General features: G+C 36.2%; 1 protein-coding gene across 1 annotated transcript; it reads right to left on the bottom strand.

Moving 5' to 3' along the window:
* Positions 1–1041: 1041 nt before the first annotated feature.
* LOC149553101 (F-box protein SKIP8-like) lies at positions 1042–23392 on the bottom strand. The gene is made up of 3 exons (XM_089788608.1): positions 23019–23392; positions 1535–1731; positions 1042–1365 (listed from the first exon to the last, which is right to left on the bottom strand). Exons 1-3 carry the CDS (start codon positions 23202–23204, stop codon positions 1110–1112), a joined length of 639 nt encoding a protein of 212 aa, XP_089644734.1. The 5' UTR covers positions 23205–23392; the 3' UTR covers positions 1042–1109.
* Between the last annotated feature and the right edge of the window lie 255 nt (positions 23393–23647).

Raw genomic sequence — 23647 nt, 5'->3', positions numbered from 1 at the left:
TTCTCTATTTATGTTCACATGGAGATATGTATTGGAAGAAATGTCATATACAATTTGCTTACGCAGATCTCTCCCTGACCTAGTCTCAAATGGAGCATCCACAATATTGACAAGGTTGTGCTGTAATAATTATAAGGCATTTAATAAATGTCAGTCATGCACACTGCACAACACCTTAAAGGTGTCCCAAAACCTCACTCATGATTACCCAACAAAATAAAAACCACCAATTTCTCACATTTAAAGGAACAATTGTAAGAAATATATTTGCTACAATTTTATCACACAATGGGAATATTTCAATAACTTGATTGAAGAAAGGCTTGGGTATCATATGAACAATTCATTAACCAGTAAAATGAAAAGTCAGTCAACTGAATAACGCCAACCATACACTCTTGGGATGTCTTTTGTGGTGATTATGCCTGCAAGGAATTATTTCTTCAATTATTAATTTATTTATTTTTAAATAGACTGGCACAGTGAACGATGTCTTTGAACTAGTATACTAATCTCAGTGGTGTGTAATCTTGCAAATTCAATGATTTAACACATTTCTAAAGTTGCTACTAAAAGATATCAGTTTCCTATCCATCAGAACTCAGACTACAATAAACATAAAATGTTGTACAGTACTCAAGACTTGCACATAAGTTTGCTATGTGCATGCCATCTCAGAAATCCTTGCATATATATGATATAGCTGGATTTCTATATGAATATTAAAAAACTCAAACTAAGGTAAAACCAAAATTACTTAGCATGAAACCTATCATAAACCACAACTTTGACTCCGCATGCAAACGTTTTGGAACCTTAGATTCTGGTTATGAAAGCCACAAAATTAAATGAATCCTAACGTGATCCCAGATTATAGAGAAAATGGAATTCATATGAATTCCTCTGCATAGAAGAGATCCATTTTGACCTCATTTAAAGGCTTACATCCTAAAAAGACTTACCAAACCATGAACACAGAAGGCAAACAATGTCATGTTCGACCAAAAACGCAGATGACATATATCAGGAAACAAAACCATCAAAGCTAAAGCACATTTGAAATTATCTCCCTCTTTAAGAAAGGATGATGAAGTGCATATACAACTTGTTTATACAAGCACCATGGGGTCAGCAATGCCAACCTCAACCATAGGTGAACTGTGATGATGAACCATGAACCACTGCCCATTGTGAAACTCAAATATATTAGTAGCCAAAACAGGACCTATGGCTGCATTGAAAAATTCTTTAAAAGTTACCCATGCCATATCCCCGAACACCCTTGCCTGAACATCACGGAGCTGGGGATCATGATGTTGATCCCATTGGAATCTAATTGCCCAACTCTGCAACACTCTTTCATACCTGCAAATTTTTTTTGTTTATTTAAAACATCAGGAATTATGCCACATTATGGATATGACCTTTTTAACAAATGGTCAAAAAATATCCTCTTAGTTATTAATCTGTGAATAAGCTGACCACATGAGAAAATCTATGGATAGCTGACAATAGTCTAAGCCAAAAGTATTACCCTGTGAAAACTGCCCTGCCTGGAAGTATACACTTAACATAGTCAGCAGTAAGCCAGAGACGACTCATCCCCCACAATGATTTTAATTTGCATACACGATACCATTCCTCATTTACATCAATTACAGCTTTTGTTGCTGCATAATATGCTTTCCAACCATTGGGAGGTGATATACCTGCCTGCTCTGCTGTGAAGTCCTGCAGAAAAATGATTTAGTAATACATATCAATTAATAGTTTTACACAAGTGCCATAAACTACAAACCAGTTGCTACTCGTCCATAAAGTGTGTAACAAGTTTTCCTGGACATGTTTAAGAGAGCTTATTCTAAATAAATTTCATTTTTTTATATGCTTTCTATTGTAAATCTTTTCTGTATGTTTACTTAAGGGCGAGAGAACATGTACAGTACACCCTGTGTAAAGCAACTAATAATATAAGTCTTTAAGTGCTTCAGGAATGTGCAATCCAAGCCCCATGTGAGACAGAGAAGCTATCTACAGGTTACAGAATGTAGCTATTAACTTAAAATTAGCCCTGGATCTAGGCATTTTAATTTCAATATCTTCATGGTACAATTCAAATGCAAAACACAAACCAAAATCTCAGACCAAAATTGGCAAAATGCATTGTTGAACATGTGTACTTCTGTAGTCTCAAAATCTAGAAAATGCAAAATACACAGCAAAACTCAGACAAAAATTGGCAAAATGCATCGTTGAACATGTGTACTTCTGTAGTCTCAAAATCTAGAATTCTAAACACCAATTCTACTATCGCCAAAAAATTAACTCACAGATTTCAAATAGAAATCATACAAGGCAAAGGACCTAGAAATCATGTTGCTGCATAACTGATTCCATGCATGCCGCTCCAGATATGGCAGCTCTGATAGGATGTCTGCATTGGTTTTCAGGTAGTGTGAAGAAACTGAATGCTAATCCAAAAATATTAACATTATCTAGTAATGTAATATATAATACCCAGGCTAAAATAGACTTTGGTTTACATCTACACATGGGAACCAGAGGTAACGTATGACTACTTAATTCTGTTGCCAAGATTTGTGCAGCTGAATCAATCAAAAGCCCTATCAAGATATGTCACACATTATACATCACATCAGATCAATATTGCAGACTCGCAAGATATGTCACTTCTTGTAAATAATGACAACACCACATATTGAGACCTACAGTGACACAAGAAGACAGGGACTCGCAATCAAATATAAGATATTTTATACAATTCACATCACGCAAACAGAGGAAACCATAAAATAACTATATGTGAGAGATATTGTGATTACACGAGCAATTTCAACAAACTCTGGTCAAGATTGCCTTAGAAGTAGAGAAGCAATAGTCAAAGGAGTTCTCAAATACTTATGGCTACAAAAAATCAAGCTTTTCCACTCAACAGATTAAATATTTTCTGGATGCCCGGCTCTACTTTCACGAGGTCAAACTGTACACATTCAGAAAGTCAATTAAAATAAATCAGTAAAAACTCTAAACAAGAAAGATTGCCTTAAAGTAGAGAAGCAGTAGTCAAAAGGGTTCTCAAATACTTATGACCATAAAAAATCAGATTTTCCACGCAACAGATAAAAAATGACAGCCATATTTTCTGGATGCCCGACTGTACTTTTCCTGATCTCAAACTGTACACATTGACAAAGTTCGTTAAATTAAAACAGTAAAGAGTAAATACAGCAGTTAAATCAGTTTTGCTATAATGTTGTGTGATCCTCTTGCCTTCTCAGATAAAAAATGGCAGGTTAAAAACATCGCTAAAACAGGTACGGAGTCAAATCTGCAGGTGCCTCTTGGATTAAGGTACGCTTTAGGAAATCCCCCGATCCCAAGGTACAGATAAAACATCCCATGATGTCCTTGAGCAGGAAACAACATCCACTTGCCATAACCCTGTGTTACAAGTATTTTGGGGACGGTAGACATTGTAAGGCATCATTCTATCCCCAGACAGAAAATTAAGGGAACGTTAATATGAAAATAAAGTAGATGTAATTTTTAAAACACTTCATCATATTTTGGAACATTTGATCACTTACATGCAAAACTGGCACATAGCATTAATATTCCAGATATCAAGAACACAAAGTCAAAGCCATTTCATCATACATAAGACATAAAATTAACTATAATAATTATGAATATGTCAACAACATAAATCAAGTAGACTCCAGAGCAAAATATAGCACATAGAAATGGACATGGAAGCGTATTTTGCCTGGCCGAAACTGCTAGTTCAGAACCAAACAGAACAGCATTTTTTTACCTTCATATTTATTAATGGAAGAACATATGTACACCATCTTATATAGGGATGGTCTCTGAATGCAACAAGAGAAACCTTTTGTCACCTTTTAATCAGCACTAAAGGACTACTAATAGACAAGAAGTAATTAAATAACAGTCTTATGCAAACTCTTCAGTTTGTGCCTTTAAATCTTTTATTAACAATGTAACACCAGCGCGGGGGGATGTCGGAAAAAGGGGACACTGGGATGCGTTTCCAGGACTGGAGAAAACAGGTTTCAATTTGGGGATGGTGGGGAAACGGCAAGGGGACGGTGGTCAAGGGGAGGGAAGGGGTGCTGCATACTATCCATAGAGAACATGGAATGCTAATTATGAAATGATGTTTAAATATAACATACCAAATCGAAATAGTTGCACATAGCAACATTGCAACACGAACCAGTACCATTCAACATTCAACATAGTAAAATAGTACATACCCAACAGTAACATTCAAATTCAAAATTCAAATAGAAATTCATTTATCAGCAAATAAGATTTATATTCGTTTCTATCAAATATCAATTAAATAATAAAGATGATTACAATGAGTAGCATCATCTATGATATGAATCATGATCAATATTAAAATGAATACAAAATCATGTCAAAATGACCAAATGTAGTGATGGGAAGCCTCTAATTATCCCCCAAGCCAAAGTCCTCATGAATGGAACTAGCAGACTCCTCTCACTCAAGTCCTGCCAAAGGAACACCAACCAACCCTATATCTGTTTTTGCTGCAATCTCATCCTTCAATCTGAGATGGATCCTCTTGCTCACATCCCATCGTGTTGTTGAGCTCTCTTTGTAAACGTGTATCTTGCTATCTACGATACACAAGAGACTATGTACAACAACTAGCTTCTTTGTTCTCTTAGAGATAAGTCTGTTCCTCTTAACAGATTGGATAGAGCACCCATGTACCCCTGACATCCCCAAGCACCCAAGTGGTGTGGCCATGCTTGGGCAGTGGCACGAGTACTTTGGTACTTCAATGACCCATCCAGAGGAAGTCCCTGCACCGGATACTCCTAGGTTTTGGGCCAGGTGTGCATCCCTGGGTTTCACTGCTTATTAATCATTTCTGCATATGAGGTAGTAACAAATTGGACGTGAGGGTGGCTATCTCAGTGTTCAAGTGGTGTTGTGGCCATGTTGGATATTGAATGCACTAAGTGTCCATGTGTGCCAAGAGTCTATTTCTTTTGGTGAGTCAAAATATGGAGATTGGACTGCAGATACAGCGGCATTGGGTTGTAGAACACATACCTTTTTTGGTTGCAGGCAAGAAGCAGAGCTCCGTGATAATGTAAATAATAAGTCTGAAACATATCTTTTCTTGTGAGTCAAATGCTTCACAAGAGTTCATCAAAGTATGCTCGGGAAGATGGGAATGAATGCATGAAATGGGCTGAAGTGTGCTATTTTAACTGATTTTGTCACCAACCTAGCTTTTTATTTATGATGATGATCTTTGATCGGACAGTTAAAAGTCTTTTTACCAATTCAATATGGAGGGATGGCATTAGTAAAGGGTGGAAACAGGTCAGGACATCATATCAGTGAACTTGATGGTTCCTAAGGAAGGTAAACAGTTGGAATAGAGGAAATGCATCTTCAGCTTAGGGTTTTGTGCATCTATTGCAGCGAAATAAGAAATGTTTATAGTTTGTGCAACTGATGTAATGGTACACAAGTAGGCTTTGGTATCTCAGTCTAAATATGTCAAGGAAGTTTATCTCTTTGTATGTTGAGAATCACCATCCTTATTTCATTGTCATTAAATTTCTAAAGATATTCTTATGCTAAAACTTCCTTGTAACTGTTATCAGATATGTAATCCTATTTGGTGTTCGTCTTCCAATAGAACTTATGTTATTTACTATATTTTAGTTTTTATGATTCTTCCTTTATATACTTTTAGGACTCAAGAGATATTATGTATATACATATACAGATATACATACACAAAATTATAATTATCATTATATTAATTACAGAATAATGAATAGACATGTCCCATGAAGGGATATGTCTCTTCTTGGCTCATTCTAAATATTAAATCCAAGAGATCACTGCCTTTGGAAAAACATGTATTTTACAGGCAGAAATAATACATTTGCAGCGATCTCAAGATTTAACAAACAGTAATAGTATGCTCACCAGTATAGCCAAATCATGCCTTCAGATAATGACAATATAAAGCACAATTTCATACACCATACTCCAGTGCGGTAAAGCATATATTTATTCCTTAGCGATAAGAGATACTAAGTATAAATCATGTGGAAGTATAGTTATAACTGTTACACCCTTGCATATTTTATTCTCCTAGTGTGGCAGTATAGTGAATGATGCCACTTGCATCCAAACCTTGGCATTCCAACTCTATCCAGTCACGGCATTCAAAATGGATGAACTCTTAAGGTCCGTATTTAGTCTCCAATGAGCCACGCTGTCGTAGACATCAAACAATAAGGTTGCACCCAAATCTGACTGTTAACGAAAACTCGCAGGTAAGGGAATGTTATGTGCCAAGATTTCAGAGTTTAGTGTTGTTGTGTGGTTTTTACACCATTCCCCCATTGCAAATGGGGACCCCCTCTTTTTGCTTTAGCAGGTGTGAGTTGTTGCCTTAGGTGGTTTTAGTTGGCAACATTTTCATGTCTCCAAGTCTGAGGGCGAGTTTGAGCAATTTTGGCCTGCTAGGAAGTAATTTTTGTCTTGGATTTGTGCGAGCATTTTGATGTCCTTTTGAGGTATTTTCGTAGCCTAAGTCCAAGTGGATGGTAGAGTTTTAGTCTATGTGGATTTAACAAACAGTTATATTATGCTCACCAATATAGCCAAATCATGCCTTCAGATAATGACAATATAAAGCACAATTTCATACACCATACTCCAGCAGTAAAGGATATATTTATTCCTTAGCGTTAAGAGATACTAAGTATAAATCTTGTGGTAGTATAGTTATAACTATTCCACCTATGCATATTTTATTCTCCTAGTGTGGCAATATAGTGAATTATGACACTTGCATCCAAAGTTTGGCATTCCAACTCTATCCAGTCACAGCATTCAAAATGCCACAGATTGGACAAACTCTTAAGGTCCGTATTTACTCTCCAATGAACCATGTTGTCATAGACACCAAACAATAAGGTTGCACCCAAATCTGACTGTTCACGAAAACTCGCAGCTAAGGGAATGTTATGTGCCAAGATTTCAGAGTTTTGTGTTGTTGTGTGGTTTTCACACCACCGACCCATTGCAAATGGGGACCCCATCATTTTGCTTTAGCAAGTATGAGTTGTTGCCTTGGGTGGTTTTAGTTGGCAACATTTTCATGTCTCCAAGTCCAAGGGTGAGTTCAAGCAATTTTGGCCTCCTAGGAAGTAAGTTTTGTCCTGGGTTTGTGCAAGGGTTTTGATGTCCTTTTGAGGTATTTTCGTAGCCTAAGTCCAAGTGGAGGCTAGAGTTTTAGTCTAAGTGAGAAAAGGTTTGCATGTTTGGGAAATGGGAGAAGGATCACGAGCAAAGTAAATTTCGTGGAAATCCTTAGCACTAAGGATTTCCACCAACCATCATTTCTCCCCAAAATCTCAAGATTTCCCCTTCGGCAAAGGTGATGTTCACACCTTGTGAGGGATTTTATTATAGTGGCAAACTAATCAATGCAGTGCTAAGCGATGAAGAGAAGGAAACAATAAATTTTTCTTAAGGATAATTGTCGTTGTGGATTTGGTGGAAATCCTTAGCGCTAAGGATTCCCACTGGTGGAAATCCTTAACGCTAAGGATTTCCCCCTTTTCCTCATCAGCTCAAAAAAGATGCAATGTTGTGATAAGGCATAACAAATCAAAAATTAGTGAAAGAACGGGCATAAAGGGCTAAATGGCAAGTTTTGGGAGTCTAAGTGGCAAAAGTGAATTTGGTGGAAATCCTTAGCGCTAAGGATTTCCCATAGTGGAAATCCATAATGCTAAGGATTTCCACCACATTAATTCTCCCAAACCCAAAATTCCACCACCCTCTAAGACATTCAAAATCTAATTTATGGCATGAAGGCAACATCAAGAGTAAAAATAGAACAAGGAATTGCCAAGGAATGTTAGACCATCATTATGCTCAATCAAATGATCACCAACATAACTATGAGGAGAATCATTTACCTCATGCTCTTCTTCCCAGTCTTGAGTGTCCTAAATGCAAGGCTCGTGTGATAAAAAAGACTGCTGATTAAACTCACAAAAACCACTATCATACATCTTCTTCAATGGTAAGAAGCTTCTTCACAAGTGCTGATCTATGAGGTGTGTCTAGCTGAAAGTTACATGTCCTCCTAGCTGTTTTAGCTGTCACTAAACTGATCCATACCTGAACCTCCTTAGCTATCATGTTGTTTTTCTCAAACCAACTCTATATTGAAGTATCTGTGACAAACCAAACATTATCAAATTGAAGGATCTTCTTGTTAGGCAATCTCTTAGTCTCTACAAACAGCTCTAAACGAATATGCCTCATATGATCTTAAGGAGTATCCTTCCAATGTAATCATTTGCACAAAACAAGGGAAGTCAATCTCACCATGAGCTGTCATACATTGCATGTAGCTGTGTTGCCTTTATTATTCATGGGGCCAAAAATTTAAAATTCTGAGTCATTTTCCCCTTGTGCACAAAAATGTATTAAAAATCTCAACACTCATGCCAATTCAGCTCCAAATCTTAACTTTTACATGTTTTAAACTCTCAAACATTTACTTTTCACATTGTTTGACTCCAACCCCTACATTTTGCATGTTTTCAACCTCAACCTTATCTGAAACTTTTTCCAAAACACTAACTTACACACTTTTTGAACCCCAAACCTTTAACTTTTGTATCGTTTCTCCCAAAATCTTATTTTTTGCATTTTAGACACCCCAGAACCCAGCTTTTGTATCTTCATCTCGAAATCTTAACTTTTAAAATTATGAATTGAAAACCTTAACTTATGCATCCTTGGCTTCAGATTCTTAACTTTTTGGTTTTGAAAAGCATATTTCAAGATCTCATAACCCTCTTCCAGAACTTTCAAGAAAATGCAGTTAGCAGATAAAAACAAAGGTCCAGCAACTGGCAATTGCCTCGTGGAATGCAATGATTTCATTGAATACCTCAAATAAATATGCTTGCATAGCAGGAAATAATTTTTGAGGCGGCATGTTACAAAGTTGTTGGAAAGGGTTTAGAAGCTCAAGAAAATCCAACCACCAGTTGTAAGACCAAATTGGTGACATTCAGCATCCTCTGGGTCTGTGATAATATGAAGAAGTATGTGGTAGAATATGAACAGGTGCCAAGGCATAGAGGAAATTTCTCTATCCAGACTTGTATTCTTAATTGCCACAGTTGACAGGCATAAAGCCAAATTCATTCAACCTTTTGCAATCATCCTTCGCGCCTAAACCAAAACAGGAGACTTGGAACAATAAATGAGCATTTAATCGAAGTCTAATGAAAGTGGATTTTTGTCAGATATTATAAGTTTAAATTCTCTTGTAGATATGCATGTGCACAGGCAGCACACATTAAGTGTTTCACTGAATGCCTCAAAAGAACTGTGTCAATTCAAACGCGATGATCGTTGGATATCCAAAAAATGGATTAAGTTGCAGGAACTTAAAAATCTCTACCTTCACAATTTAGGTTATCTGGGAATTTGACAGATTGTGGTGCCCGTAATTTGCTTTTACATGATAAATTAGAGATTTGAAAAATACACAGACAAGGAATTCGAACTGTTCTACAAGCTGTCTTAAAGGATATCATCTCACAAAATGCTTAATTGGAAAAGTTTCCATAAAATGGATTTGCAGCGCAGAATTTTAGTTTGGAAAAGGGTATTAGAATCCATTAACCAATACAAAGCTATATGTGCTTGTCAATTGTGAACTATGGACAGGATGCATGAACTGTTTGACAAAATTCTATAACGAGATGTGGCCCGTGCCATGTGATGATTGCAATTATTACAGCGAATGAATTTGGTAAAAAGGCTTTAGCAACTTTCAACCAACTGTGAACAACAAGCAAAATGCCAAGTTCAACAATCACTGCCAATTCCTATCTGCCTGCATCAAAATGGAAACTTAGAACAGGTTATAGGCTTCCATCGAGCACAGAGAAAAAGGAATTTTGTCGAAAGACCAAATTGGTTGGAGGATGTCTTAAGAAGATGCCATCTCAAGGAACTAGGAAATGGTCACCAAATGTCCATAAATAGATTTTGTGGGGAAGCTCTTGATATTCTTGAATTAACAAAGCACTCTAAAGCTATCCTGATTTTGTGAGCTTTGTCTACTTGTTGGTTAGTGGATGTGGGATTTACAAACTTCATCGCATTAAACTACATTGAGTATCTAGTTGGCCAATTGGTGTCTTTGATCAATCTTCATGCCCACGGTGACTATCCTGGGAAAACCCTATAGTTTATAGTTAAAATGTCGTTTAAAGCTACAAGGGTTGTTTCTTGGCAATTGGAGATCACATATGAATGAGAAAGAATTGTGAATGTCACCATGGACATGCATGCAACATACAAAAGAATAGACATGGCAGCGAGCTGTTTAACGGAATCCCTCAAAGAGACGTCATCTCATGGCACAATGATGGTAAGAACTAGCGCTTGCACCAGATGAGGTGCAATGGTTTAGCCGATAGTATTGTGTTTTTAATAATTAAAATTGAAAAAATAGTATTCTAGAATAAATTATTAATAGGAGAGAATCTATAATTTATTTATTTTTATAGACTTATAGTTTGTATAGTAATTAAGTATTTCAATTCTATTAAATTAAATTAAAGAGTTATTTTTTAAAATCATTCTTTTATTTTTTATTTAATCTACTCATTAGATTTTATCATTCTAACATTACAAGATTGTGTATGCTTCCTAAAAGTAATTAAAATCATTTACAGAAAAAAATAAACTTAGTAATTTATTATTAAAACATTAATTATAACATATAGAAATTCAAATTATCTAAAAATTTATCAATTTACAGCTGTTTATGAATTCACTAAGGAGCATGTTATCAACCCATGATAAAAAAACACTTGTTAAAACTTAATTTTGCATATTCTATTTTTTTAAAATTTTCCAGTTTAGCTATAATTGAATAAATGTACTAGGTTATATTCATGTTTACAGAATTGAAAAGTCACTCAATTTGAAATCATCAAATATTCAACTATAATCAACAAATCAAAATACTTTTATTATTCATTATTTTAAAATAGTTTGATTATTTTAATTAAAATATTATTTTACATATAAGATAATGTATAATTTAAATGAAACATATTTAAAAGTAAAAAAAATAGCATATAATTATCGTATTACAGTATTTTAGATATATATAAAGAACATTAATAGCATTAAATACATTGTACAATAGTAAAGGTAATTGAAATATATATTTCATATATATATATATACAGCGATTCGTGATGCTGATACCCCAGATATCTCCAAGGCCGCCTTGGGCCCACATTTCATTGTCTTCTCTCTTCATTCTATGTCTTGTCTGTTGATTCAATGCCTTTATTGCCGGATACTTATGAAAAACTTTTACCACAAACAATTTTAATAAATCACTTTTAACAGGTTTCATATCTAAGGAGAATAAAATTTGTAGTGTAACCTTTGATTCCATTGTCTATGAGAATGGGAGTGACTTAGTTGTACATTGCCCTTTCTTATAAAATATGTATTTTGGTAGTGTGGGACAACAGCAAAATTGATTGTGGAAAATCTGTAGCTTCCAGAGGGAATCAGTACACGCACACATATCAAGTGCTTGTCTAAAATGATGATTTCCATTCATTGGACTGTTTTCTCGATGATTAATTACCAATTGATAACAAACAGTTTACACAAGGTTAAAATTCCTAACATACATGGAGGATGCAAAACAGAGGAGTAAATGTACCAAATAGAATAATTATATATGAATTTCTGACTGTGCAAGATATAAAAAGACACCTTACATACATTAATATTTGTAGCTTGTAAAGTGCATGCACTAAAAACTTTGCGTGACAACTCTTTCAGGTTTAGAGCTGCAATTATTTTGCTCTACATAAACCTACAAGCTACTATTGCTCTACATGCTCTATAATCCATGAAAGTTTTGTGCTCTTAGCAGAAATGATAGCATTTTTTTTATTTTTTGTTCCCCTGAATTTACAGTTTTATCAAATGGTATCTTAGTAGCAGTCCCCCATGTAACTCAACCCACGCCAAAGTTCCTTTCATCCTAAATTTTGTTCATGCCCACTTGAAACTATCTAATACCCAGCCAAATTCTTCAAACACCCTATCAAGTTGAAGTAATCTCATGAGAAACCCACCTCTATGACTTGTCAATCGCTTATTATTTCAGGTTTTAAGAAGAGAAATTGCAGAACTGAAGCCGCCATTGCCCCTGTTGTGTGGAATACTACACACAGAATACCCAATTTGGAGGCCAATTGCACTCTCCAGGGTAAGAAAATGTCAGTTATGATGCAGGCGGGTTTCCCTGAGGTCTCTGCCATGATCTGTTCCCGCCAGTCTTCAAATGGTTGGGAAAGCTTGTGCGAAGACACAAACAGCAAGATGCTTTCCATGGGGGAAAGAGTGTTTGGTGCTTCTGCAGCCAGGGGGAATGCTTGGAATGGGCAGACATAAAGGGGAACAAGCAGAATGGAGGATTCAAGGGCTTGTTCTTGCAATTTGGGGACAGAGACAGTGGTGGTGAGGAAGCTGACTATGAGACCTTGGGAAGTAAGCATCTTAGCCAGGCTGAGGAAGGGAATGAAATGGCCCCGTGCTATTAGGAATCATGGCAATGTGTTCCAATTCTTTACTCTCTGCCATTGCAATGTATGGCATGCTGGTGGGTAGCAGTTCCCATGTGCCAAGATCTTTTGCCATCGCCAGTTTCATTTTTTCTGAATGTGCCTCCCAGCCACATGAGACAAATCCAGAGGGCAGTGCCAGCATAGGGAAGGCCTAATCGTCTAAATACATAAAATAAGATTTGTTAAAAAGGCTTAGATACTTGCAAGAAAGTACACATAGCAGGTGTAAAGTCAATATCTTAGAAGCTTTGACCAGCATAATGGTGTGCATGCGACACAGAAACATAGAGAAGCCGCTGACTTATTTTGCAGAGCACCTCATAATGTTGTCCATTCAACTTTAATGTCAATTGACACATGTGACTACAATGGTGAAGCACGTTTTGACGGCATCAAGTTTCTTTGATATTACATGTTCACTTGATTTCAATTTCTATTAAATCCATATCATGTGCTTGACATTGTTAGATGTTTTCTACCTGTATGTTTACATTTGAGCATAGTTACACTGCCCTGGGAGACAGGGGGACAAAGGGGCCTTGATTTGGGGACAGCAAGGGGACGATGGCGGGGGACGGGGGGGTGGCAGACGGAGCAAGGGTGTATATACTATACATATGGTACTTAAAATGCTAGTTATGAAAAGATGTACTACAATTATACAATATAAGATACAAAGATGTAAAAAACTTAAACATTGAACATTGCATTGAAGTTTTCAACTAGCACATCATGATTCATGATCAAATGACAAACAAACAATGAACAGTGAACATTGAACATCAGCAAATAATAAATATTAGTCTATATATCAGTTTTCAGATCAATAGTATGAGTATCTAGATTCTACTATCTAATAGTAATCAATGATCATATGAGTCATGACATAAAGATGATTACAATAAGTATCATGTGCCATGAATCATGATATCAAAATAAGTATATAATGCAAACAAAAACTACAAGTCTCCAAGAGTCCAAATCAAAATGTCAAATCAATGATCAATGATCATCCCCTGGAGGTTGGAAGTTGAAACTCATCACTACTAGAACTATCAATCTCTCCAAGATCAAGAACCGAAAAGGGAACACCAACTAGCCCTATGGTTGAATCTAAAGCATCCTCCTCCTCATCAATCTACGATGGCTCCTCAGGCTCTACATCCCATCGTGATGTTGGACTCTCCTTGTACACAGTTGTCTTGCGGTCATCGATACACAACACACTGTGTACAGCCACTAGCTTCTCTGCTCTCTAAGAGGTAAGTCTATCCCTCTTAAGAGAGTGGATGAAGCTATATGTAGACCAATTCCTCTCAATGAAGGAGACGTCCTGGCATCCCCCCGCAATGAAGGAGACTCCTTTGCATCCCTCGCAACCCCACAATCGAAGACGTCTTGCCGTCTCGAAGATGTCTTGTCATCTCGGAGACAATGAAGGAAACTCCTTGGCATCCCCCCACACCCCACAACCGGAGACGTCTCGCCATCTCTGGTGGCGGTGGCGCTCTAAGTGGTACCACCAGAAACGTCGAGATGTTGTCCCCCTGTCCTGGTGACATCCCCGTCTCGGCCCAATTTTTTTTGGGAGGGGGGGCGGCACGTTCCCGTGTTACACTGCATTTGAGTAATTGGAAGCCACATTACAATTATTTAGTTTCATGGCTTAATGAATCTTACAATGAAAAGTTATTTGAAGAAACTGTGATCAATTCGTCAAAGGTCATAATGAAATAACAATAGATTGTTGCCATGTGGTATTATCCAATTCGCTTTGGCGAAAGAGTATTTTAACAGAAAAAGAAGAAAACACTGCCAACTACAATGGATGCATTTGAAATTTCTCTCCACTTAGAAGAGCTCCATATATTGATAATTTGTTAAATAGGAAGATAGGTATTTGATTTCCCAAACAGAGCAACTTTATAAGTAGGACATAAACTTCTTGATAGATGAATTCTTGTGTCAATGACTTGGCATATCAAATTTTAAGTGTTAGATATGAACAAAATGGAAGCTGAGAGTTCAAACTTGAAGAAACAAACTTCAATATGACTATGCTGCAAATTTCTCTGGATGTTCCAATGTTGAATTTAGTATATTGTAGACCATAATCAGCTAGATATTTATAATAAAGGCCCAACACCAGTAGGCATGAGAATGGTAACAATGATACAGCCAGATGGCCATGTTTAATAAAGTTGCAACTTTGACATCTACATAAATGTTTTGTAAATATTGCAACTATAGTCAATTTTGGGTTTTAATTAAGATTTTGACAAAGTTGCATGGATATGGATACGGATACAAATACAGATACGGTATGGGTACGAATACGGCCATTTTTATAGACCCCAATATGGATATGGCTGGACACAACATTAATAAATAACACATACATATATTTAACATAGTTTTCTAAGTTATTGTAGGAGATTTTCATTACTTCAAAAGTAATATTGACACATAAATGCTACATAAATATTTATAAGTTTATTTAACACTTTACAATATGTAAACATAGAAAAGTTGCATTAGAAGATAACCCAAAAACGGGTTGCTGAAATAGAAAAACATTTTATTTGTCTTTCTCATTTGGTGGAGGTGTTGTTTATACTATTTTTTTTTAAATTGCTTTGATATAGTTTCCTTTTAAATTTAAGGGAAGATCTACGTCAAATCTATTAAAAAAAACAAATCCCATAGTATTTGGTACAGTTCGAAAATCAAGTTTATTAGGCAGACATGGGTACAATATTCAATGTGTATTCGGGCAGTATTGGATACGTTTCCAAATTGGATAAGGGGATACATGCGCCCAAGGAGGGACAAAAGAGTTTCCGGCAACTCTGGATTTTGACTTTCCTTCTATTAAAGTTATGACTTTGACTTTTATTTTGTAAAAGTTAGAGTTGGTTGTAAAAGCATGAATAACTTCCATGCTCTAAATTAGTTGGTTACTAACCCGAGAGTAGTTAGTTATCAAGGTGAGTCTATGAATGCAAAGGTCGGGCTACGTAAGAAGGGAACTTTTACGAAGGAGAAACTCTAGAGAAATTCATAGAACTTCTAGTTTTGTACAATATACAGAATGGTTTGTGAACTTATATACTTTCATAAAGATAATAAAGGAAGCATTTAAATCGTATGTTTTGAATGCCCTACATTATTATTACCAATCTCTGGTATGTTAAATTGGCAATTCTTTTGACTCATTGTGAGTATCATGATTTATCCATTAAAATGTTTATAGTTTGTGCAACTGATGTAATTACACACAAGTAGGCTTTGGTATCTCAGTCTAAATGTGTCAAGGAAGTTTATCTCTTTGTATGTTGTGAATCACCATCCTTAGTTCATTGTCATTGCATTTCTAAAGATATTCTTATGCTAAAACTTCTTTGTAACTGTTATCAGACATGTAATCCTATTTGGTCTTTGTCTTCCAATAGGACTTATGTTGTTTATAATATTTTAGTTTTATGATTCTTCCTTTATATACTTTTAGGTTACAAGTACACAAAAACAACAAATGCCCCCATCATACGAGGGAGCTGCCCCTCTTAAACACAATGTAAGATTACAATCTGATTTGTGATTTAATTGCAATCTCTCCAACTGTTGACACGGTTGTCACAGCTCACAGAGCAAACAGGATCTGTTTTGAGAAGACTTCTCAGTGACAAATCTAATTACTAACAAGTTGGAATCCAATTATTGGGTTAACATGTCTTAGACATCACTATCTTTTGTTATTGAGGAGTCTTCTTTTATGACAGATTGAAATTCTAATTTCTCTATCATCCTGTTATCATTTTTAGGCTGCAAGTCACAAGCAAGTGATTCCTCTTTCTTTTCTATCCTTTCTTTGAAGGTAACTTGTGATCTTTCTTCTTTCATGAATGTTCCTCCTGGCTTCAGTTCTACTCTTCTCATTTATTTCAATTTCTCCATCCAACTTGTCTTTAAGACAATACCCATATTACCTTGATTTTAGCAATCCTCTGATACATCATACTTAGAACATGTGTCTTTGTGAACCCTTGCACTGGACGAATCACCCTTTGCTTTCTTTTTAGCTGAAAGATGCTAAATTTTGCTACCAACTCTTCTCTCTGTTGAAAGGTTTTCTCTAATTCTGACAGGCATTATAACTTACGTGCATATGTTGCTGTCATCTTCCTTCTAAAAATGAGAAACATCAGTAATTCTGACAGGCATTCTAACTTACATGCATATGTTGTTGTCATCTTCCTTCTAAAAATGAGAACCTTTCTTGAAATGTCCCTCACACTGGAAAAATGCATAGCTCTGATACCACTGTAATGTCCCTTGTCAATATCAAACTTAAACTTTCACAATTAGGCACAACTAGTTCTGAGTTTCATTTACCATTCAAGTATTTTCTCCAATTTATAAATTTACTCTGTGATACATAATTAATAAAGAGATCAATGATAATAAGTTAATAAGTAGCAACTGGCAGTAAACGCTATTCTTTAATCTCCGATAACATTAGCTCTTTACGTATCACAGCAGCCTGTACAAAGGAAATTATGGAGAGCAGTAAATATTAGATTGTATCTTAACAGTAGCAATTAGAATGCAGAGCTTTCAACAGAAATGATGTTTTCCCATCAGATGATTGCAGTTACTGAAGGCTCATCAGTGTAGCCGATGATGCCTTCAGGTAATGACAAACTACAACCTCATACACCATTGACCATACTGCAGTGCAACAAAGTAAATATGTATTCCTTAGCTAACAGGCATTAAGTATAAATCTTGTGGCAGAATATACATATCTGTTCGACACTCACAGATTATCTCCTAGCATTAAGCACATGGTGTATGATGCCTCTTGCATGCTAAGCTTGATATTCCGACCTATGAAGTCATAGCATTCAATTTGCTACAGAGAGGATGACCAATGAACTATTAAAGCTGGCATTTACTCTCCATGGAGCCGCATTGAAGAATAGACGCCAAAATAAGCTTACAGCCAAATCAGATTCTTCGTGGAAACTTGCAGCTAAGGGGACATTATGTGCTAGAATTTTAGTGTTCCGTGCCAAAATAAATAGCCAACTGTTCAATGAAACAGTTTTGTGCCCAAAAGCAATAGGAATTGCACCAATATGGCTCCCAATAATTTCCTTCAAGGAGGTCCCACCTAATGTTTTCACAACAGAAAATATTAACGAAGCAGCAAAGATTAATTGAGTACTGCAGTAAATTAAAGAAAGCCTGATATAAATTATAACCAGCATAGGCTAAAGATCAACCTCCTTCAGCTAATGTCACAACGACACTCTATACTCATCATTAATCTAACAATAACATATATAACTCCTTATTTTATTGGATTGTTTTTGTATACCTTACTCTTATTTTCTCGTGCCAATCCTCAGGAAGCCAAACAAAGACTCAGCTCCCACAATATACTCAAACGGCTACAACACCCAGAATAAAATAACTTTATTTTCCCAGATCAAAACAAATTACCTCAAATTGGTGAAAACCTTTTATATTTGCAAATTTTCCTTCAAATAAAGAATTTACAAATTAAGCACAGTTGTGAACTCCATCACGAATCCACCCTTTTGAAAGAGCTAGGTCTTCATCCAACCCTTATATCAAACTCCTGAAGGTTTCCATCCTCCTAATGTGTCCTAGGACACATTAAGTCCCCTGAAACCATAAACTTCATGTAAAATTCATAAAATAAGCAATCCATCAACTTGGTACTATTTTTGATCTGGTATGGATCTTACATCGCCTACAGGGCTTTGCAAACTCTTCTTGGAGGGGCATCAGAGATATTCCTACCTAGCTTATTGCTCTTGGGGGCTATTGCACACTCAGACTCCACTAGTCGGGCCCATTGTTGGTTCGCCTAGGCCTTGACTCTGTTGGGGTCTATCAGGATTCATATTGATCACCTTCACTCTTTCCAGTATTCCCTGGATGCCCCATCTCATCTTCTGCCACACCAGCAAGAGCTGAACATACATATGAAGATGGACATTTACAGACAGTAAATTTGTACGAGTTGGACTTGTCCCCCAAAGGGACTTCATCCAAAGATGGCACTCTACTTGGAGCATTTTCTCAAGTTACACAACGAGGTAATGTTCCCAGACTTCAGCCACACTCAATACTCCAACTCTGTGTCAATATCAGAACTAATTCCTTGAGGCTCGATTCAAGAAAAAACTTAAACTCCTCCACCCTAGTAATATATTCATCAATACAGTACCTTTATACAACTCATTGCCAATCAAATTTCAGCAGATAAGAAACAACTCATGCCCAACTTCTTGTTAATACTCTTCAAAACTTTGAAAAATTATATTCACTTCACTTTTTAGGATAACACCCACCTGTAGTGTCTTCAGGCAAGTAGTTTTGCGATTTAAACATTTCATCGGTGAAGTCCAACACCAATGTTCAAATATCTATTAGGCCACTGTGCTCGCAAGCCTTGTGCCCCTGTTGGGTGATTGAGCTCACAGGTTTGAACAAGCGAAGTGTGGGGATGAGGTCTCCCGATCATGGCCTCACTGGTTCATAGCTTCAGGTCAAAAGCATTTTATGTGGGCTGAAGTGCATGTCATGTCCGTGTCACCAGTAATTTTAAAACTTTTACCAAACATTAATTTCTAAATTACCAATTCTAGTTCTGATGCTGATGCAGGTGTGGGATTCTGATGCACAGATGTGCAATTTTTTTTTTGTTGATTTTGGATGTATTTGGGTGCATCAGACGGGGAGAGAGAGAGAGAGAGAGAGAGTCTCTGTTGCTATTGCACGAAATCTGTATAGCATAGTAAATTATTGGTAAGGAGAATTCTATTTAAAGATAATTTCATCTCTTTTTTCTGTTTAAGCCTTCGTTAATAATCTACAAAATGTGTATTAGTTACCACTTCTGGCTCTAGTTCAAATCAATGGTTCAGATTTGGATGTTTAATTACTGCTGAGTAGAATCCTATTTAAGGCATATTCGATCTATTTCTCTATTTAAGCCTTCAATAATAATTATAAAAATGCTTCAAACAAATTCGATCTATTTCTCTGTTTAAGCCTTCAATAATAATTATAAAAATGCTTCAAAGATACACACATTTTTTAATAATTAGTTTGGGCTGTAACTGAATGTTCATACAGACATTCCTTTTTATTAGATGCAACCATGGTTTGAGTTTTCTTATAAGGCATACCATCCATATTAATAGATAAAATCATCCAAATGAACCAGCCTGTTGGACACATGCAAGTGTTTACAGTGCTCACAGAGGTTTGGATTTTGAGCTTATTTTACTATGTCCTGGGCACACCAGTGCAGCACCCAAAAGCACCAGCACCCGCACCTGGCAATTTTCCAGGCACACCGGTAACTAAGATTAATTTTAAAATATAAAAGAATAATGCAGTTCCAAATGAATGCACCGTACACATTTCAAGCTCACACCATACATACTCTTTAAAGAAAAATGCCCAACTCTAAATTTGTATCCATCTGATTGTTTAGAGCTTGTACCATATAAAAACACGTGGTCAAACTTTATACCTGCCCACTTATACAGACGTATGACTTCAATTATAAATTATCGCTTCAATTCATAAAAGTACTCCTTTATATTTTTTAAGGCACATCTTGACCCATGCCATCACACTAGTCTTCAATGAGGTAATGCATGATTCATTCAATTAAAAAATATTACACAATACATTCTGCTATGACACAAATGTTAACAGATTAAATTTCCATAGACAGTTGATATCTTTGAAAATTTCAACCAATGACTTGTCAATTCTGCACAAAGAAAGTTGAAGTGGACAGGTAGGCTGCTCGACCAAACACCCAGGCACCTCAAGCACCTAAAGCAAGCAAGCAGCTCAAACCAAATTTCTATTACTTGGAGTAAGTCTCTGAAATTTATATCAACTTGATCATCAACCTTTGACATCAATGACAATATATTCAACAAGTTTGTGATTTTTCTGTTGAGTGAGGTTTATGAACATGTTACAGTAGTAAGCTGCTGTTATTGAGTCTGTTATCAGTCCTGTTTATTATTATTTTCATTTGATGAACAAGCAATTACTGTTGGAGAATGGAGTAAACGGTAGTATTGTTTTTGGTATAGTTTGGTGATTTGTGTAAACCAGCTTGTTGTGTGAAGCAATAGTTTGGTTTTCTGTTATACATATAATTTTCAGATCAGAATTATATTATAACATTTTGAAGTTAGGGACTTTACATCCATTTCTCCACACACGAGAAAATTGTTTGAAAGAATGGTTTGCAAATTAAGATTTGTTCTGATCACATCAAAATATATATAAAAAAGGTTAGAGGAGTTTAGTGCAGCCAAATTCCACACATTACAGTCCTAATTTCAATGTATATTATCCAGAGAAAAGATTTAGCTCTGGAACTGAAACCTTCACAAGTTCTGATTGTTTCAATAGTGCATTATTACTAGTGGGTACTCGCCATTCAGAAAGTGTTAATTCTTCTATACCCATCATTGGGGGAGCGCAAAATATGGTTTGTAAACTAAGTTTGTTGTACCAAAGTGATTTTTTGTGAGTTAAAATGTTTGCATTGCTTGAAGTCAAAAAACGAGGTACATAACAGATTCTTTTTGCTAAGTCTAATTGAAATTCTATGACGGAAGTTGTTTCTATGAGCTAAGTTGAGGTTAAAATAGATACCGAGTCCTAAAGAAAGAGGAGCTTAAATCTCTCAAAACAACCAAATTGAGGTAGTCTTATTTAGTGATCTTTATGTTCATGAGACATGATGAAGACATCTTCAGAAAAACCAACAAATCCACTAAGAATTTCCAAATTGATACATACATACTGAAATCTAACAACACTAATATAGAGAATATCAGACATCTGCATTCTTTAAAAATTTGGATCACAGATGACCTTGTTTGGCTTTGGGAATTATACATGGCCCGACTTGATTTTATCTATACTGTACACCAGCTGGAGATCCCAAATTTGTTGTTAGCAACCCACCATAGCACTCAAATGAGGGCGTTGATGCAACAGTTCAACCCAATGATCCAATTGGCAACAAACCCAGGTACAAACAATAAAATACATTATTACAACTTTGTCATGATATAAAGGAAACTGTTCTATTCTCTTCACTGGGGCTTATATGGCATTGTTCTGGTTCTAATTCCCAGGAGACATGTTTAGGTGTTGAAAATATCCAAAATCAAAGATGTTCTGTTTCCACAGTCCATAATGATGTGCAATGAGGGCTTATGGAACAACTGTGTATTTTTTGAATCAATGTTTGAGATCAAACTCCATGATACTGTTGATAGATCATGGAGTTTGATCCAAAACTTTGATTCAAAAAATACACGGTAATTCCAGAAGCCCTCACTGCACAATGTCCGAATACTTCATCAGACTCTAAGTGTGGCACAAACTAATTGGCAAAACTGGATGCTAACTTTTGGTAGAAAATAACCTATAGTTATCGCATCTATGTTGAACATTACCACAATACAAACTTAAATGTATCAATTATGGCTATAGACAATGATGATCATATCATGTCTATACTGTGAGTGCATGTCCCTCGAAACCACATTCCAGCAGTTTGTGTTGGCTCTCAGTTATACAATGGACTGTGCTCCCATTGCCTGGCAAGGGAAGCAAGAGAGACCCAAGCTGTTTCTTTTGAAATAAGTACACACAAGATTACCATGTTGCATAAAAACACCCAGTTCAAACTGCCTGATGGATCACCTCGTATGGATTCTGTCATGTTTGATCCAGCTGAGGTTCATGACATCAATCTACCTTACCACTAGACCACGGCCCGTATATGAGTGTTGAGAAGCTAGTTGTTTGCTGCGGAATAGATCAAACCCTAGTATAAGTACATAGGATTGATGTTGAATGGTAAGTGACCTATGCCTTCAGAAATATTCTCATTGTAACCCATAACCCATAGCCCACTGAAAGAAGCCCCTACACTCCCTAACAACGTAACCCGAAAAAAGAGTATCAGGAATAGGTCAATGTGTTGATTGGGGTAGACTCAAACCTAGAAAAAGGATGGGTAAATATACCCACGAATAAAATAGCAGCATTAAAAACATTGTCATGCCTGCCTCGAAATCTCGACAAGGATTACTACATTTCATTCCAACACACCCAATTGGGTATTCTTAAAAACAAAAGATGAACAAAACTATCACAGGGGAATTTAAACATGAAATAATGTACCTTGTGGTAGAGGGCTTCCCAAGCTCTGTCATCGTTTGCAATACGACGCATTGAAGAATTAGTCATGGAGAGTCTGCAGAGACTCTCACGGTCCAAATAACTCATGACATGTAATGCTATTTCGGGCACCAAATGCTCAATTATGGACCCTGCCATTGCACGGTTTCCATTCTCGCGGGCTGCCATTTTCACCTGCGAATTATTATTCAGTGGGAACAGGATGACCTCCTTTCTTCGGGGATTTCGAATTAAAACGGATGGATAGATAATCAGTGTGTATACGCCATGAGAATGGAAATCGAAGGACGGATACTCGGTGTGCTCCTGGTTTAGACAGTCACTGATAACTGTGACGCTTATATGACACGTCCATGCCCGTGGGGCTAATCACGGTTGATTAATAGTCATCGAATTATTGTTAATTACCTTCAAATTCACGTTTATTTAATGAGTTTAACACGCGGACTGTTAATAAATTTAAACTCTAAAATAGGTCTTTTCCATGTTTATAAAGTATATTTATTATATTATATTAAATATTAGGGTGAGTTCGCTGTTTAATTTTTTTACTTATCATGGAGGGTTCATGTAAAAATATTGGCGTGTAGCTACATAATACTCAAGCACCC

Source organism: Cupressus sempervirens, chromosome 6 (assembly GCF_028749045.1).
Source record: "Cupressus sempervirens isolate cs-2001-9-10 chromosome 6, ASM2874904v1, whole genome shotgun sequence".
NCBI classification, from domain to species: Eukaryota; Viridiplantae; Streptophyta; class Pinopsida; order Cupressales; family Cupressaceae; genus Cupressus; species Cupressus sempervirens.
The sequence above is the reverse complement of the archived record's forward strand: the minus strand, read 5'-3'. Positions and strand labels throughout refer to the sequence as shown.

What these genes read in the sequence shown, in the direction of transcription:
- LOC149553101 (XM_089788608.1), bottom strand. Translation starts at nt 23,204, where the DNA reads ATGGCAGCCCGCGAGAATGGAAACCGTGCAATGGCAGGGTCCATAATT. An exon ending in GGGAAGCCCTCTACCACAAG is followed by an intron (nt 1,732 to 23,018) that starts GTACATTATTTC and finishes ATTTTTCTGCAG; the next exon opens with GACTTCACAGCAGAGCAGGC. An exon ending in GGCAGGGCAGTTTTCACAGG is followed by an intron (nt 1,366 to 1,534) that starts GTAATACTTTTG and finishes AAAAATTTGCAG; the next exon opens with GTATGAAAGAGTGTTGCAGA.